Below are 18,216 nucleotides of genomic sequence, written 5' to 3' on the forward strand. Positions count from 1 at the left end.
AGGTTTGGAGCACTGAACACCAATAAAGACCAGATGAGTTGTAGGATGACATCAAGGAAATTACCCATGAAGAGAGCAAAAGATCATTACAAAAAAAGAGGAGAAAGAAAAAGTCAAAATAAATATCAGAAGAGACTCTGAGCATGTACTGGAACATCAAGAAGCCAAAACAAGTAAATAAACATGCTGAAGTGAAACAGCTGAATAGAAGATTTTAAAGGGCAGCTCAAGAAGACAAAGCAAAGTATACAATGGAATGTGCAGAAAGCTAGAATTGGCAAATAAAAAAAGAAGAACTCACTCTGCATTTCTCAAGCTGAGAGGACTGAAGAACAAATTTAAGCCTTGAGTTTTAATACTGAAAGATGCTTTGGGCAATATATTGAATGGCCCAGGAAGCATCAAAAGAAGATGGAGGGAACATATAAAGCCACTGTACCAAAAAGAACTGAATGACACTGAAAATGTCAGGAAGTATCATATAAGCAGGAACCAATGATAATAAAGGAGGAAGTGAAAGCTTCACTGAAGGCATTACCCAAAAAATAAGGCCTCAGGGATCGATGGGATATCAATTGACTTGTTTCAAGTAACAAATGCAGCAGTGGATGCACTCATAAGTCTATGTTAGGAAATGTGGAGGATGGTTTTCTGACCAATGGCTTGGAAGAGGTCCATATTGTCCCATTCCCAAGAAAAAGTGATCCAACTAAATGTGGAACTATTGAAAAATATCATTAATATCACATGCAAGCAAAATACTACTGAAAAATGGCTATTATAGCACATAGTGAACTGCCAGAAGTTCAATGAGAATTTGGAAGAGGCTGTGGCACCAGGGATATCTCATCACTGATGTCAGACAGATCCTGGTTAAAAGTTAATATCAGAAAATGTCATTTGCCTGTGTGGATTATAATAACTTATGGCAGACATTGAGAAGAATGGGCATCCCATTCTTCTGTGCTCATGTGAAACCTAGACCAAGAGGCTATTATATAAACAGAGTTAGGGAACACTATATGGTTTAAAATAAAGAAGGAAGTGAGTCAGGGTTGTATTCTCATTCCGTACCTTTTAAATCTGCATGTTGAGCAAATTATTCAAAAAACTGGCTTCTATGAAAAAGAATGTGGCATCAAAATCAGAGGAAGACTCATCAATAACCTGTGTAACACAGATGACACAGCCTTGCCTGCTACAAGTGAGGAAGACTTGAAGCGCTTGTTGTAGAAGATCAAAGATTACAGTCTTCAATATAGATTACATTTCAATATTTAAAAAATCCAAAATTCTTACCACTGGACCAATAGGTAACATTATGGCAGATGGAGAAATTACTGAAACTGTCAACAACTTCATGTCACTTAAATTCACCATCAGTCCACCCTTAGTACCAGTAGTCAGGAAATCAGGAGAAATAATGCACTGGGAAAAATCTGCAGCTAGGGACCTCTCCAAATTATTGAAAAGAAATTATGTCAGTTTGAGAACTAAGGTGTGTCTGATTCAGGCCATGGTCTTTCCAGTCACTTCCTATGCTTCTGAGAGCTGAACAATCAATAAGAGTGACAGAGGAAGAATTGATGCCTCTGAGCTGCAGTGTTGGAAAAGAGTACTGAACATTTCATGGGAAATCAAAAGAACAAATATGTCTTGGAGAAATTGAAGCCAGAGGACACCTTGAAGGCAAAGATGATAAAGCTTCGCCTTACATACTTCGGGCATGATGCTAGGAAAGGCTATTTTTTTAACATTAGTTAGAATAGGAGAGGCTATTCTTTGGAGAAGGACATGAAGTTGGGAAAAGTGGAGGGTCGGCAAAGGGGAGAAAGACCCTCAATCAGGTGGACTGACACAGTAATTACCACAATGGGCTCTAGTGTATCAGGAAATATGAGGACAGCACAAGACAGGACATGGTTCAGATCTATTGTTCATAGGGTTGCTATGGGTGGTACTTGACTCAACAGCACCTAACAACAAAAAACACCTACAAGAGGATAATAGACATTCTTTTTCAGTACACATGGAACACTCTCTAGAACAGATATGCTACACCAATTCCAAAGATAGTCTCAACATACTGAAAAACATGGAAATATTACAAAGCATCATCTCAAGATCACAATATTATCAAATAAGAAATCAACAAGAAGATGATCAGGAAAATAAAAAAATCAAGTACAGGCAAAGTAAATAAAACCCAACTTGAACACTACTGGGTAAAAGAAGAAATTAAGAAAGGTCTCCGAGATAAGAAAACACAACATATCAAAATCTTTGACCCAACTCATACAACTAAAGCTGTATTAGAAGTCAAATTTACAGAAATAAACACACAATCAAAAAAAAACCTTAAAATTACACTTTAACCCAACACCTACCACAATTAGAAAAAGAGCAACAAGCAAAGCCCAAAGTCTCTAGATGGAAGGAAATTATAACAGCACAAAATAAAAATATGAGGAATCAAATGGGTGGCATCACAACAGAACCACTTGAAATAAAAAGGGTAACAGAATACAATGAAGAGACCATGGTACATTCACACAATGGAGTATTATACATCAGTGAAAAATATAAAGAATTTGTGAATACTATACAGCAGATAAATACAGAACAAATTATGCTGAGTGATGCAAGTTAGTCACAAAAAGACAATTATAAGAGCACTAATGCAAAAAGTTAAGGACAGGTTTACACAAAGAATCAGCCTTGGAGGGTAAACAGGGATGAGAAAAGAGGGGGAAAGGCACAAATATATTAAAAATAGGTAAGTTGGGAGAAGGGGAAATGTCATGTAAAATAAAGGTCTGCTTAGACATTGTAATTAATCACATTAATCAACCATAATGTTATAAAGCAAATTATGTAGGGAGCTCTGGTGGCATAGTGGCAAGAAACAGAGGTATGTGGCTTGAATGTACCAGATGCTCTGCTGGAGGAGGAGCAATCTCCTCCTGTACCAATCAGATCTGATTTGATGGTACACACAAAAAAATAATAAAATAAATAAGAAAATATAAAAGAAAAAAAAACCCAAATTATCTTTAAATGGCTGACTGATTTTAAATTTTCATTCAAATAAAATTTAATAACATAAAAACCTTACTACAAGATACATTTATTAATTTTAGAATAAATATTCTTTAAAGACACAGCAATCATTTGTCTATTTGCTGTACTGGACAACTTGGAGTTGCTGTGACGCTGAACACTGTCCCATAGTTGTGTCAAATACCATAAAGTTTACCCATAATGTGCAATGTTTGGATGAGCTTTCAGATTGATTCATGCTGCGGAGCAGGAGTGCCATCCACTTCCTAAACTAGATGCTCTGGAAATTCTATAAACTCTCTAAACTCTATAAATGTACAGAAATTACGTTAGTTATAGAACACAGTTCAGGTCTTTTGTGCAAAGTTTATTCTGAGTAGTATTCAACTCGATGACACTTAACCACTGCTAAATGAGACTAGTGCTGTTCTATCTGGAGAAACACTCTGACTTTGTACAACACTCTTTGTCAAGGTGCTGTATGAAGTAACCTGGGTTTGCTGATGCTGAACCCTGTGCCATTGGGGTATCAAATACCATAATGGTTTCCCATAGTAGACAGTGTTTGGTGGAGCTCCCAGTTGTAAAACAGGTTTGGAAGCAGGAGGGACATCCACTTCCTAAGCAACATGCCTCTTGAAACTCTATGAACTTGGAGAAATGATGATAATTGTATAAAGGCATTAGTTCTTTTGTTCATAGAGTCACTATGAATGGTGCTCGACTCGAAGGCAATCAACAACAAAAATAACAAGATACATCATCAAGCTCTAGCAAAAATGGTGCTGATTATGCACACTCATGTTTATTGCTGCTTTGTTCACAATGGCAAAGAGTGGGAAACAATCCAAGTGTCCATCAACAAACGAATGGATAGAGAAGCTGTGGTATATTCCCACAATGGAATATTACGCAGCACTGAAAAACAAAGAACTCGTGAAATATTACACATAATAGGTGACCATGGAGGACATCATGCTGAGTGAAATATTTCAGTCACAAAAGACAAATATTGTATAATGCCACTGTTATAAAATAGAACTGATGGGGGGGGTTGGGAGGAACTAAGAAAAGAGTGGATAAATAATGTACTCAGTATTGAAACGGACAAGGGAGAGAACTGTAAAAAGGAATATATGGTTATTATATAAGGCATTACTGATGTGACAAGAGTCCAGAATAAGAGCTGCATAGTAAATTGGTCTGGGGTGGAGGGGGGTACGACTATATAACAATAAAAGAACTTTTTTTCTAAAGAAAAAACTAACAGGGGGCAAGGAGGACAGGGAGGAAAATATGCAACAATTAATGAATGGAAATCCAAGTTCTTTATAAACTTACAATAAAATCTCTATTAAAAAATAAACAAATTTTAAGAACTGAGAGTTTTAATCCCCATCCCTGTTAACTCCATGACCACCATCATTCCTAGCAACTGGTGCCAAATGGAATGTTTCTGAGCTCACTCACTCTACTCAAAAGTGTCTGCCAGTCTTTGGTTGATAATCAGAAAGAATGCAGGAAAAGACTGTCGGAAAGGAATATATGATTGAGCATTGTATGTACGACAACTAACAACTTGGAACAAGAAGTTAATTACAAAGTGAACTAGGAGAGGGGGAAGAGAAGTGGAGGGAGGGAAATGTGCACCAATATTTGAGTGAAAACCTAACCTTTCTGTAAACTCATTAAAATAACAATTGATAATCTGTTGTTATTGCTTGTAAAAAAAAATGGCACTGATAAAAAAACACACAGAACAAAAACAAAAGCTGGCAAGGTTTTGGGATACTGGAACTCTGAAACATTGCTTATGGAACATCCAATATAAAAAAATGGTTTAGCACTTTCTCAAAAATTTAGAAACAGAAACCACCTTTCTGATTCAGTAATTTCACACTTAGGTATATGTCCTAGAGAGGTAAGTAGTAACATGAATAGACATATGCACACCTATGTTTACTGTAGCATTATTTACAATAATGACAGAAACAACTGAAGTATCAAGCAAGGAATGAATGGATAAATTGTGGTACATATGTAGATAAAGAATAATGATGAGCTTGGAAACATAGCATGGATGAATCTAAAAGATAATACACTGAGTGAAGTAAGTAAAAACAAAAGGACAAATATTGCACAATATCACTTTTTAAAGGTGTAGATATGCCCATACAAAGCAACATTAGTTGATGGTTACCAGTGATAAGAGAAAGAGGCATGATAAGTTAATAGACACATGTTAATTCTGACAGGAAAGGCAGTAATACAATACAGAGGAAGTCAGAATCGTTTCACCAAGGTAAATGAAAATTCTAAGAGTGCAGGAGAGTGCTCCTTAGGAAGCAGTCTTGTCTTTGTCTCATGTTGGGGTATGTTATCGGATGGGACTGGTCCCTGGAGAACAGCATCACACTTGAAAAACCAGAGGGTCAGTAAAAAGGGGGACTCTACAAAATGGAGTGACCCAATGACTGTAACAATGGGCTTAAGTACCACAGAGTCTGTGAGGATGGTGCAGGATTGGGCAGTTTAGTTCGCTGTACATAGGTTGCTAGAAATCAGAGCCAACTCCACAGCATCTAACCCATCAAAGTAAATGCTGTAACACATATAATTCTGCAACAACAGTATTAAGAAGACAAAAATATATACGAATTTGCATAAACTGGTATGTATGCTGTACAGATGCAGACAGGCACTCTGGGAGTATAAAAGCAAACATTCATACGTATATTTAAGGCCACGTGTATAAACATGTCATGTGTGCTGCATATATATTATTAAATACAGTGAAGCATACAAGGAGCATAGTACTGATACTTCCTAGCCATATCAAAAAACCTGAAGGACTGATTTATTGAGATTGAAGGCTCAAGATCATTATCTGGTGGGACAACTAGATCAACTGGGAAGAAAGTCATAAAGCTAATGTTCTACACTCTGGTATAGTAATCTAGAGCCTTAAAAATTTGCAAATAGTTATGTAATATACAACTACTAGTCTCCCCCTGTCTGCTGTAAAGGTGAATGAAGACAACTAAAGATTTAAGAAACCAATTAGTCCACAAACTGTTCTAGCATGATACCAGAAAAACTATATGGTGCCTGGTACTAGTATCAAGCATTCTAACCAGGAACAATACAGAAGAGCTCAAGAAGAAGAAAAGCAAAGTGCTGAAGGAAATTCTAATTCATTAAAAAAAAACACACACACAGCCCCTCTACCCCAAAACCCACACATACTGGGCTGAGAAAGGCTAAAGTGATCTTGGAGACTATGGACCTGAGAAAGAGAACCTTTTAACCTGGAATTGCCATTCGCAGAGATCACTGTGACAGCCAAATAATAAATAATGCCTGTGAAGAATGTGCTCCTTTAAATAATCAACTATATGAGACCAAAACAGTCAACATTTACCCAAAAGAAAAGATGAGAAGGCAAGGAGGGGTAGGAAATCTGGTGAGTAGAAAAGAGGCAGGCAGAAATGGTAAAAGAGTGCTGGCAGACTGCAGTGACTATAACTAATGTCAGAGAACAATCTTGTTACAAATTGTTAAATGGCTCTTTCCTTCCGTGCTTTCTACGGAGGTGGTTGTCAGCTGCCACTGGCATAATGGCTGCCCTCAGACCCCTGGTGAAGCCAAAGATCGTCAAAAAGAGGACCAAGAAATTCATCCGCCACCAGTCAGACCGTTATGTCAAAATTAAGCGTAATTGGCACAAGCCCAGAGGCATCGACAACAGGGTTCGGAGAAGATTTAAGGGCCAGATCTTGATGCCCAACAATGGTTACGGGAGCAACAAGAAGACAAAACACATGTTGCCCAGTGGCTTCCGCAAATTCCTAGTCCACAATGTCAAGGAGCTGGAGGTGCTGCTGATGTGCAGCAAATCTTACTGTGCTGAGATTGCGCACAATGTTTCCTCCAAGAACCGCAAAGCCATTGTGGAAAGAGCAGCCCGGCTGGCCATTAGAGTCACCAATCCCAATGCCAGACTGCGCAGCGAAGAAAATGAATAGAAAGCTTGTTCGCACATTTTATTTGTGCTAAATAAACCATAAAAACTGAAAAAAAAATTGTTAAATGAGAAGCTAATTTATGGTATAAACTTTCACCTAAAACTCCATTAAAAAATAGTAACAAAAATACAACTGATACTCAAAATGGATCAATGAATAATCTAACAATAGTATAAAGATCTCAGAAGAAAACAGAAGGGCAAAGCTTCAAAATCTCATTTTCAACTGTAGATTTTTTCATATAACAATAAAGGCATAAGCAACTATAAAAAAACTCAAAACACCCAATACTGAATTAACATAAAAACTGTTCTACATCAAAGAATTTTATCAAAAACGAAGAGTACCTACAGAATGGGAAAACTTATTAAGAATATATCTATTAAGAATTTACTATCCTGACTATATAAGGAATTAGTACTACTTAGCAAAGAAATCCCAAACTACCAAATGAAAATTAAGGAAACTTCAAGAGACATTTCTCCAAGGAAGATACACATACAAATGGCTGACAAGCAAGGGAAATTTTCTTTTAAAAAAAGAGAAAACACATCCAACCTAATCAGTCATTGTTAAGTACCATCGAGTTGGAACTGACTCATAGCTGACCCTCCAGTAGGTTTTCATAGGAAGTAAAACTCATGGGAGTTGACTATCCAGTCTTTCATGGTGAAGCTGGTGGATCTGAACCATGTACCTTTGGGTTGGCAATTTTTTTTATCACTAAGCCACCTTTTCAGTCTATATGCAGAACAGATTATCCGGGCGGCTGGGCTGTATGAGAAGCGTGGCATCAGGATTGCAGAAAGATTAATCAACAATCTGTGTTATACACATGACACAACTCTGCTTGCTGAAACTGAGGAGGACCTGAAGCACTTGTTGCAGAAGGTCAAGGACTGCAGCCTTCAATATGGCTTGAGGCTCAATATCAATAAAACAAAGATTCTCACTACTGGGCCAGTTGGCAGCATCCGAATGGATGGTGAAGAAATAGAGATTGTTAACACCTTTAGTCAGCTTGGCTCCACAGCCAACACTCTTGGCACCAGCAGCCAGGAAATTAAAAGACATATTGTGATGGTAAAGTCTGCTGTTAGGAACCTCTCCAAAGTACTAAAGAGCAATGGTGTCATTCTGAAGACTAAGGTGCACCTGATACAGGCCATGGTCTTTGCAATCACTTGCTTTACGTCAGAGAGCTGAACAATGACTAGGGAGGATAGAAGGAGAATTAATGCCTTTAAGCTGTAGTGTTGGAGAAGAGTATTGAATATACACCATGGAATGCTAAGAGAATGAACAGGTTCATCCTGGAGAGAGTGAAACCATTCTGGAGAGGGTGAAACCAGAGTGCTCCATGGAGGCAAGGATGATTCTGAAGCTTCGTCTGAACATCCTCTGGACATGCAGAAAGGAGGGACCAGGTCTTATAGAGGGATGTCATGCCTGGGAGGGTTGAGGGACAGTGCAGGAGAGGACGACCCTCTATGAGATGGAATGATTCAGTGACTGGGGTAATGGGAGTAGGTGTGTCAGAGACAGTAAGATTATCAAAAGATAGAGCAGGGTTTAGGACTGTTGTACATAGGGTTGCTATGAGTTGCACGCAAGAGAGCACATAACAACAAAAACGATGAGCCACCAGAGCTTACCAGTCATTAGGGAAATGCCAATCAAAACTAAAATGAGGTATGACTTAGGGTAACTATTATCAACAAAGAGCACATGTTAGTGAAGAAGTACATTAACTAAAAACTTGTACCCTGGTGGTAAGAATGTAAAATAGCACAGATGCTATGGAAAACACACAGCAGGGTGGTCCTCAAGAACACAAAATTAACAGTAAGACCCTTAAGAAAACAGGCATAACAATGGTTAACGTGCTCACAGCTCATGTGTGAAAAACTGACAGTTCAAATTCACCCAGTGGCTCAGCAGGAGAAAAGATCTGGTGATGTGCTCTCCTGTAAATATCAGTGCCAGGGTCACTAAGAGTTGAAAATTCACTTGACAGCACCTAGTAACAATAACCATAAGACCTTGAAAATTATTCTCATAGGTGTAAACACTCTCAAAAAACTTGAAAGCAAGTACTCAGACATATATTCATACACTAATGTTCAGTGCAGTATTACACACAATAGTAAAAAGGCAAAAACAATCCAAATGCTAACAACAAGTGAATGGATAAACAAAATTTAGTATATACATATAATGGAATACTATGAAGCCATAAAGAGAAATGAAGGCATGATATATGGTGACATGTGTGGACTTTGAAAATACTATGTTAAGTGAAATAATTCTGAAACACAGGGACATAACATATCACTACACATACAGCAAACGCTTACAGACAAGGAGCTAAGGAAAACACCAAGAACTACTTTAAGGGTACAGAGTATCTATTTGGACAATGAAAAATAGTGATGGGGAATGTAAATTATTGTCACTATTTTGTACCCCCCCAAAATGGCAAAAACAGGCACATTTTGATATATAAATCTGACCACAATAAATTCTTTTTAAAAATAATACACATTTCAAATTAAGATAAATGATAAAATATATTTACAGTCACCAATAATATGGATACTATTGAATCATGGCATTAAGTACAGTTCTTAAATAGTGCTTTTGCTCTGAGGACCCTGTTGACTCTACCCTGTGTGGTCAGAGAATGAACTCTTCCAGCCATTTGAGTCCCTTAGCCTCAAATTATAAGCCGAGGAGGTGGGATAACCTGGCCAGTTCACAGGCAGGTTGAGAACACTACATGAGGTTAAAGCCTCTAGAAAAGTTTCTGGTACACAGAATTCATGTTATTGTCTCTCCCCTAGGTTTGATATGAATAGCTATGGTTTTAAAATGAACTCAGAGAATAGATAAAAGATGTTATTTTGCTTTCAAATGTTAAAATTACATTTACATTAAAAATTATTATATAGATCCATCAAATTAAGCTGAAAAGCTAACTACCAGTATTCCAAGAAAAGGAAATAGCAAATGAGAAGAGGATATACCCAGTGCAATGCCATTTTCAGGACATATCTAAAACAAAATTATAATTTCCAAGTGGTGGAAATAATTAACTGCTATTTTTTCCTATACTCTGTAATGTCTGAAGTTTGTTTTAGGAATATTTCTTTTATAATTTCAAATTAGAAAAAATTCTGATTGAATATATTTTGTTTGTTGTTGTTATAACTAGCTGGGGAGAAAAATATATTTTTGGAGAAACGAACAGAATTTGTTTAAAGGCACAGAAAAAAGTTAAAGTGCACTACTTTTTGTTTCTCTTAAAAAATGTAGTTTAAACAAAAGAAAATTACTTCACTAATTAAAAAAACAAATGTAAGTGCTACTGGGGCAGGAATTTTATCTGTTCACTTACATTCATTACTATACATCTCCAGGACCTGCCATAAAAAATAAAGTTTACCTCAACATTAAATTTCATTGGTTTATATCACTTGAATATTGCTTAATCATCTTTAATCTCAACAGCCATAACACATATAGTCATCAATTCAAACGTTTGTCAAATAAAGAAAAAAGTAACACATTTAATAAAAATTCTTTTCAAAGCTATAAAGTCAGTAGGAACTTGATCAGCATTACTTTTAAGATAATGTTAACTTAGTAACATCGAAGAAACAAGGGTATATTATTATTTCTAGATTTTATTATGTGATTTGATACGGTAACAATAAAAAAGATATTCATTTTTAATCAGGAATGAATATAAATTAATAGTACAGTAAACATATAAAAATTATATTGCTTGTTTTTAAAATGTATAATAAAAAAATATAATCAAGGCCTATGCAGCCTAGATCAACAAAGTAATTAAAACTCCTTGTCCAACAACAAAAAAAGCAGACCTACCTTGGGCCTCTTGGACCTTCCAAGTAACTGCTTCTGGGAGGATCTGGAAGCAGTCCACCTGACCTCACTGGCATGTCCTTGACTGCAGATGAAGCAAGTGAAGATTCCCCATGTCCTTGCTCAGATGAGAACGGGCTGTATGATGGCGTAGACTTATTCAGAGGAGCTTTAGAATTCACTTGATCTGATGGACCCATAGCTGACTGCATTGGAGGATGGTAAGTTGAGGGTGGGGCTGAACCAAAAGATACAGGAGTAGGAAGCAGTGCTGGTCTAGGTTTCTCTGGAACTTGGGAGCTCTGAGAACTGGAAGCCGATGGAACTGAGGTTGCAGTTAACTGAGGTATGCCAGGGGGAGGTATTCCTGGAGGGGGTGTGGCTGAAGACAACGGTGGGAGAGGCATAACAGGAGGTGGTGCTGCTGAAGACAGAGATGGTGGGGGTAGAACTGGAGGCGGCCCTGTGGAAGAAAGGGAAGGTGGAGGAAGAACCGGTGGTGGTCCAGCTGAAGAAAGCGATGGAGGCATCCCTGGAGGGGGCACAGAGGTTGGAAGAGAAGGTGGCATCACAGGTGGGGGCATGCCTGGTGGTGGCACAGAAGTAGGCAGGGCTGGGGGCATCACTGGAGGTGGCAATGATGGCGGCAGTACCGGAGGGGGCATTGTTGGTAGAGGTGGAGGCATCAGAGAATATGGAACATAAGGAGGTGGCATTGACATGTTCCCCATATACTGATTCTTCATGTTTTGAAATGAATTGACTCTTTCTTGAAGGTAGTTCTGAGAGGCTTTCATATGTCCCTGCCATGTTTTCCACTGTTTCTCATACTCCTGAAGCTGATCTTTATGAGGATAAGAATGGAGTTGTTCCTCCCACAGCTGAAACTCTCGTTCCCATTCTTGGTAGAGATGCTGAAACTGTTGCTGCTGCATTTCGTAGTGACGTAACTGCATATCCACAGACATAGTCTACAAATAGAGATAAAAATTATTTTCAAGACATTTGATTAAGAGAATTAATCACAAGCTAAAAATTTAAGACATCCGATGCCTTAAGAAATCACAACACTAAAGAGGTTAGGTTAAGAAATCACTTAACCTAAAGAGGTTAAGAATAAATTTGTCAAATTCTTTCAATGATCATTTTCCTCTTTCTTTAACTTAAATTTATCTTATCACAGAATACAAACACAAAAGCAAATACCTACCTCCACTGCGAGTATTTTTTTAAGTGTTTACTATTACATGGAACCATTCTGAGAACTTGTAAAGTGATCCATTCTTACAAATATATTATTTTAAAGTACAACACAAACAAGTATCCAAGCCATCTATATTTTTATAATGTATTTATTAAGGGTAGTGTGTTGTTAATGTTGTTGTTTAGTCTTTTCAGTGGATTATTTGCTTAATTATTGCTATAGTGATTTGTATGTGAACAAGAACTTAACTTGTAGCCAGTAAAAATCCTTAGTTTTTAAATCCCCTATGCTGGAGACAAAAAGGTGAGGGAAAATGGTGTTGCTTTCATAGTTAAAAAAGTCATTTCTAGATCCATCTTGAAGCACAATGTTGTGAGTGACAGGATAACATCCACACACATACAAGAAGTTCAGTGAATACCACTATCATTCACATATAAGCACCAACAATCAGAGCCAAAGAGGAGGAAAGATAAGATTTCTATCAACTTTTGCAGACAGAAATCGATCAAACATACAGTCAAGATGCATTAATAATAATGGGTAACTGGAATGTTAAAGTTGGGAACCGAGAAGAAGGATCAGTTGTTGGGAAACATGGATTTTGTGACAGAAAGGAAGCTGGAGATAGAATGATAGAATTCTGTACAATCAATGATTTATTCATTGCAAATATGTTTTATAAGAAAGATAAACACAGGCTATATACATGGATTTCACCTGGGAATACATTGGAAACAGATCAATTAATCTGTGGAAAGAATTGCTGGAGAAGGTCATTATCAGCTGTGAAAACTAGGCCAGGTGCTGATTGTGGAACAAACCACCAACTACTCATATGCAAGTTCAAGTTGAAACTAAAAGAAAAAAAAAAAAAATTTACATCAAAGCCATAGGAACCAAAATTTGACCTTGAGTCTATCCCACTTGAATCTCAAAACCATCTCAGAACAAGGTTTGACGCTTTGAACACTAATGAATGAAGACCAGATGAGCTGTGGGAAGATAATAAGAATATCATCCATGAAGAATGCAAAAGGTCATTACAAAGACAGAGGAGGAAGAAAAGACCAAGATGGATGTCAGACAAACTCTGAATATTGCACTAGAGCACAGAGAAACCAAGAAAAAGGGGAAAAAATCAAGAAATTAAGGAGCTGAACAGAAGATTTCAAAGGACAGTGCAGGGATATAAAGTATTATAATGTAATGTTCAAAGAAGCAGAGTCAAAAAACCAAAAGGGCCAAACTTACTTGGCATTTCCTAAGCTGAAGGAACTGAAGAACAAATTCAAGCCTCGAGTTCCAATACTTAAGGATGTTTTGGGCAGAATATTAAATGATCCAGGAAGCATTAAAAGAAGATGAAAGGAAGGAGCTTTGGTGGCTTAGTGGCAAGAAGCTGCACTGCATCCCAGAGGTGCGCAGTTCGAATCCACCAGATGCTCTGCTGGAAAAGGAGGGACAATTTCCTCCTGTACCAGTCAGATCTGATTTGACAGTACATGCATAAAAATAATAAAATAAATTTTTAAAGATTATTTTTAAAAAAAAAGATGATGAAAGGAGTATAAAGAGTCAATGTACCAAAAGGAACTGGCTGACACAGAATTTTATGAAACAATATATGAACAAGAACTGGTGGTGATGAAGGACGAAGTTCAAGCTGCTCTGACTGTAAGAGATCTGTATTTGTTCCCATTCCAAAGAAAAGTGACCCAACAAAGTGCAGACATTATTGAGCAATTATCATTAATATCACATGACAGCAAGATTCTGCTAAAGATTATCCAAAAACGACTGGAACAGCACATCAACAGAGAACTGTCAGATGTGCAGGCTGGGTTTAGAAGAAGGCACGGTACTAAGGATATTATAGCTTATGTCAGATGGATCTTGGCTTAAAACAGAGTGTACCAGCGGCGAGCAGCTGAGGCGGCGCGGAGAGGCGCAGCAGAGGTTTTGCTGGTTTCAGACCCCAGCGGCCAGATGGTGAAATCCTCCCTGCAGCGGATCCTCAACAGCCAGTTTGGCCAGAGAGAAAGAAGGGGATAAACCCAGGGCCACAGTCCTCACCAGCCACACCATGCCACTCCTCAGCTTGCACAGCCGCGGTGGCCACGGCAGCGAGAGTTCCAGGGTCTCTTCCAATTGCTGTAGTAACTTGGGTCCAGAGCCTCGGTGGTGCACCTGATGCCCCTCGCCTGCCCCTGAAGATCCCAGGTGGGCGAGGGAATATCAGAGGGATCACAATCTTTCAGCTAATTTATTTTACTCTGATAATCGGCTGAACTAGTGTCTAACGACAAAACGAGCATTCTTTTTTTTTTTTTTAGCCTCAAAAAGTGACATTTATTCAAAAGAGTGGGTGGGGAAGGAGGGGGGGAAAAAAAAGACAAGATGTCCATCCCTTGGCTCCCTTCCCTCACCCCTCCTGTTCCAGCCCTCCAGGATTGAACCCTGGGCCAGGGCTATAGCAGGACAGATGGCCCCTTTCAGATGAGGTCAGCAACACTGAGGGGCATTTCTTCAATGGAGGTGTTATAGAAGAAGACGAGAATTCTTAATGTCCAGTCCAGGCTCACAGATGCCAAACACATCACCTGGAGGGCTGTGCTCAGCAGGAGCAGCCTCTACGTTGAGCTCCCAGGTGGTGCCCTGCCGGAAGGGAGCAAAAACAGTCTGGCAGTTCTCTTTGAGTGTGCTGAGGAGCAGCTCCGCATGGACGTCTTCAAATGCTTCCATAGAAACCAAGATGACAGAGCCGCCTTGGTCCGGGACCTTCAGCTTTCTAGGCTTTGAGACTGTGAGACCAGGGCATCCCCTTGTCCCCAAGAAACCCGATGCCTGCTTCATGGTCTACACGCTTGAGAGATTCCTCCGGGAAGGACTAGTGGTCCCAGCCGCCATCACAGGAAGCCTGGTCACCCTAGGTGTCCCTCCTTCCTGGGTGTGTCCGCATGTTGTAATTGTGCAAGTAAATGCTCACTCCAAATTAGCAGTATATTTCTTGAAGTTTAATATTGTGTTTGTGATACTGAAGTATTTACTTTAATTCTAAATAAAGGTTTCTATTTTACTTTTTTATTGCTGGTGTAAGCTGATTAATGATTAAGATTACCCTGGGAGGAGGCCTTTCCTTCAGAAGACTCTGGCCAGGGCTCAGTGTGAGAGATAGGTGTTAACCTGCCCTCTGTTGCTCAAATCCAATAAAGATGATTCGCCTCCAGAAAAAAAAAAAAGAAAAACCAACAACAAAAAACCCAACAGTGTACCAGAGGAATGTCTGTGTTTTATTGACTATGCAGAGACATTTGACTGCATGGATCACAAGAAACTGGGCTAACTTTGAGAAGAATGGGAATCCCAGAACATTTGATGCGCTTATGTGAAACCTATACTTGGATCAGGGGGCAGTTGTCAGAACTGAGCAAGGAAACACTAAATGGTTTAAAATGGGGAAGAGTGTATGCCAGGGATGTGTCAAATCTCCATATCTTTTTAATCTATATGTGGAACAGATTATCCAGGAGGCTGGGCTCTAACAGGAGGAATGTAGCATCAGGATTGGAGAAGACTCATTAACAACCTGCATTATGCAGACGACACAACCCTGCTCGCTGAAACTGAGAACGAAGGACAGCAACCTTCAATATGGATTGAAACTCAACATCAAGGAAACAAAGATTCTCACCACTGAGACAATTTGTGGCATCACGATAGATGGTGAAGAGACAGAGACTGTTAACAGCTTCAGTGTGCTTGGCTCCACAATCAATACTCTTGGTACCAGCAGGCAGGCAATCAAAAGATGAATTGCACTGGTAAAGTCAACTGTCAAGGACCTCTCCAGAGTACTTAAGGGTAACAATGTCAGTTTGGATGGAGACTAAGGTACACCTCATACAGGCCGTGATTTTTGCAATTACTGGCTATGCGTCAGAAAGCTGGACAATGACTATGGATGATAGAAGGAGAACTGATGCCTTTGAGCTGTGGTGCTGGAGAAGAGTATTAACTGTAATATGGACTGACAGGGAACAAACATGTTTGTCCTAGAGAGGATGAGACCAGGCTGCTCCCTGGAGGCAAGGATTCTGAAGCTTCATCTGACATACTTTGGGTATGTTGCAAGGAGGGACCAATCCTTGGAGAGGGACATCATACTTGGAAGGGTGGAGGGACAGCCAAGAGAGGAAGACCCTTGATGAGAGTGACTGTGGTAAAAAAGGGTAGGTGTGTCAGAGGTTGGCACACAGGATGTTGTACATGGGGTCGCTATGAGTTGCAAGCGACTTAACAGCACATAATAACAACAATAACTGTATTCTATACCATCTAATCTAGCAATCCCACTACTAGGTACATATCCTAAAGAACAAAGAGATATATATATCTATGCCCATATTTACTGAAGCATTATTTATAATAACAGAGTTGGAAACAACCTATGTGCCCATCAATGTACAAATGGCAAAAAAATTATGGTTTATTCACACAATGGCATATTGTGTACCACTTAAAAGCAATCAAGAACTAATAAAATACAGCATAAATGGGTGAAATTAGAAAAAAATTATGTTGAATGCTGTAAGTGGACTACAAAAGGACAATCACAACATAAGATCATGAATATCAAAAACACTCAAGAAATTGTTTATATACAGAACCAATCCTGGAGGAAAAACTGAAATGACAATTTAAGGATGGGAGCAGAAAGAGAAAAAATAATTTAAAAAAACAAAACGAACAAAAAACAACCAAAAAAGTAGTGCTAATTAAGAGAAGTAACATAAATAGATGTCAGAGATGATGAGGATGGCTCACGATAGGACAGGACTCAGATCTGTTGTCCAAAGGGTCATTATGAATCATACTCAACTCAATGGCATATAACAACAATATCCAACTGGGACTGACAGAATTAGGAGACTCCATCATACCCTCCCCTCCTCAGTAGCATACACATTATACTATACTTTTCAAAGCTCCAAAGAATGAGACAGATAACTAGCCAGGTAGCCCCAGGGGAAAAAACTGTTAACACTTCAGTACTTCACATTCAAATGTCTTCCAAAAACAAGAAATCCTTTCAATTCCTTGATGTCAATTCCTCTATGGCAGCTGAGGAAGCACTTGCCTGTATATGTGGCGGCTGCTGGATGATCTGCTGGTACTGCTGCAGGATCTGCTGTAACTGAGTGTGCTTCTGCATGATTCCCTGATACTGGAAGCCCACTCGGTGCTGCTGGTGCTGCTGCCAATGTGCTGCTGCAGCCTGCAACTGTTTTAACCTGGCATCTTCTTCTGGGTCCTCAGACTAAGCAAAAGAGGAATTTATTTTTGCATAAACCATAAAACAATAATTTTCCAAAACCTAAGTATTTTTATAAATGTACTACAAAGTCCACTTTTCCCACATCTCTGGATAAATGAAACCAGTTATCTTTGGATAAAAGACTAGCCCTAACTCTACTACTATTACAAATACAAATGCAAAAGAGTTCGTAAACCCACGCTCCTCACTGAACAATAATCTCACCATTTTTAAGGAGAACAATTTCTCCATTTCTCCAGCAAAAATGTGATTCGACAATTATTATTTCTTTCACTTTATGAGAGGATTTCAAGGAAGGCTGCTGACAGAACATACTTTAACTGACAAATAGCACATTTAACACCCCAACTGCTCATTAAGATAGGTACTATTTTATTATGCTCATTGTGCAGATGAGGAGACTAGAGATTAGGATGGGAGTTTTGCCCAAGTTTAATCTAACTTTTGAAATTTAAATTTTATCTATCTAAGTCTGTTTAAAGTTACCAATAAAAGTGCTGCCTAGACCGTTGCCTGGGCTCCAGTCTGACTCTGAAACTCCTAACTACTGTCTGTTGTCAACAATGCTCAGAAACCATCTTAGCAGCCCTTAATAACTCTGAGTAGTTAAGATTTAGGGCATTATGTTTATCGTAAGAGTACGGAATGAGGGTTGCAGAGTGGATTATATTTGGGGTTGGGGGTGTGGTTGGGGGATGTGC

The 18,216-nt window shown here is 38.7% G+C and overlaps 1 protein-coding gene and 1 pseudogene across 2 annotated transcripts in view; one reads left to right on the plus strand and one right to left on the minus strand.

The window, feature by feature from the left end:
* Positions 1-18,216, minus strand: part of YLPM1 (YLP motif containing 1) — a 99,349-nt gene that overhangs the window by 68,484 nt on the left and 12,649 nt on the right. The window contains exons 3-4 of the mRNA XM_006884782.1: positions 17,318-17,497; positions 10,977-11,944 (exon numbers count right to left, since the gene is read on the minus strand). Of these exons, the coding sequence (XP_006884844.1) occupies positions 10,977-11,944; positions 17,318-17,497 (1,148 nt within the window). The remainder of the gene's footprint in view (positions 1-10,976; positions 11,945-17,317; positions 17,498-18,216) is intronic.
* On the plus strand, positions 14,128-15,232 carry LOC102856004 (annotated as a pseudogene). Its single transcript, XR_438864.1, has 2 exons — positions 14,128-14,491; positions 14,728-15,232. The product of XR_438864.1 is annotated as an ornithine decarboxylase antizyme 1-like (transcript).

This window comes from Elephantulus edwardii, unplaced genomic scaffold (assembly GCF_000299155.1).
Source record: "Elephantulus edwardii isolate Elephantulus edwardi_28Jun2011 unplaced genomic scaffold, EleEdw1.0 scaffold00037, whole genome shotgun sequence".
Lineage (NCBI taxonomy): Eukaryota > Metazoa > Chordata > Mammalia > Macroscelidea > Macroscelididae > Elephantulus > Elephantulus edwardii.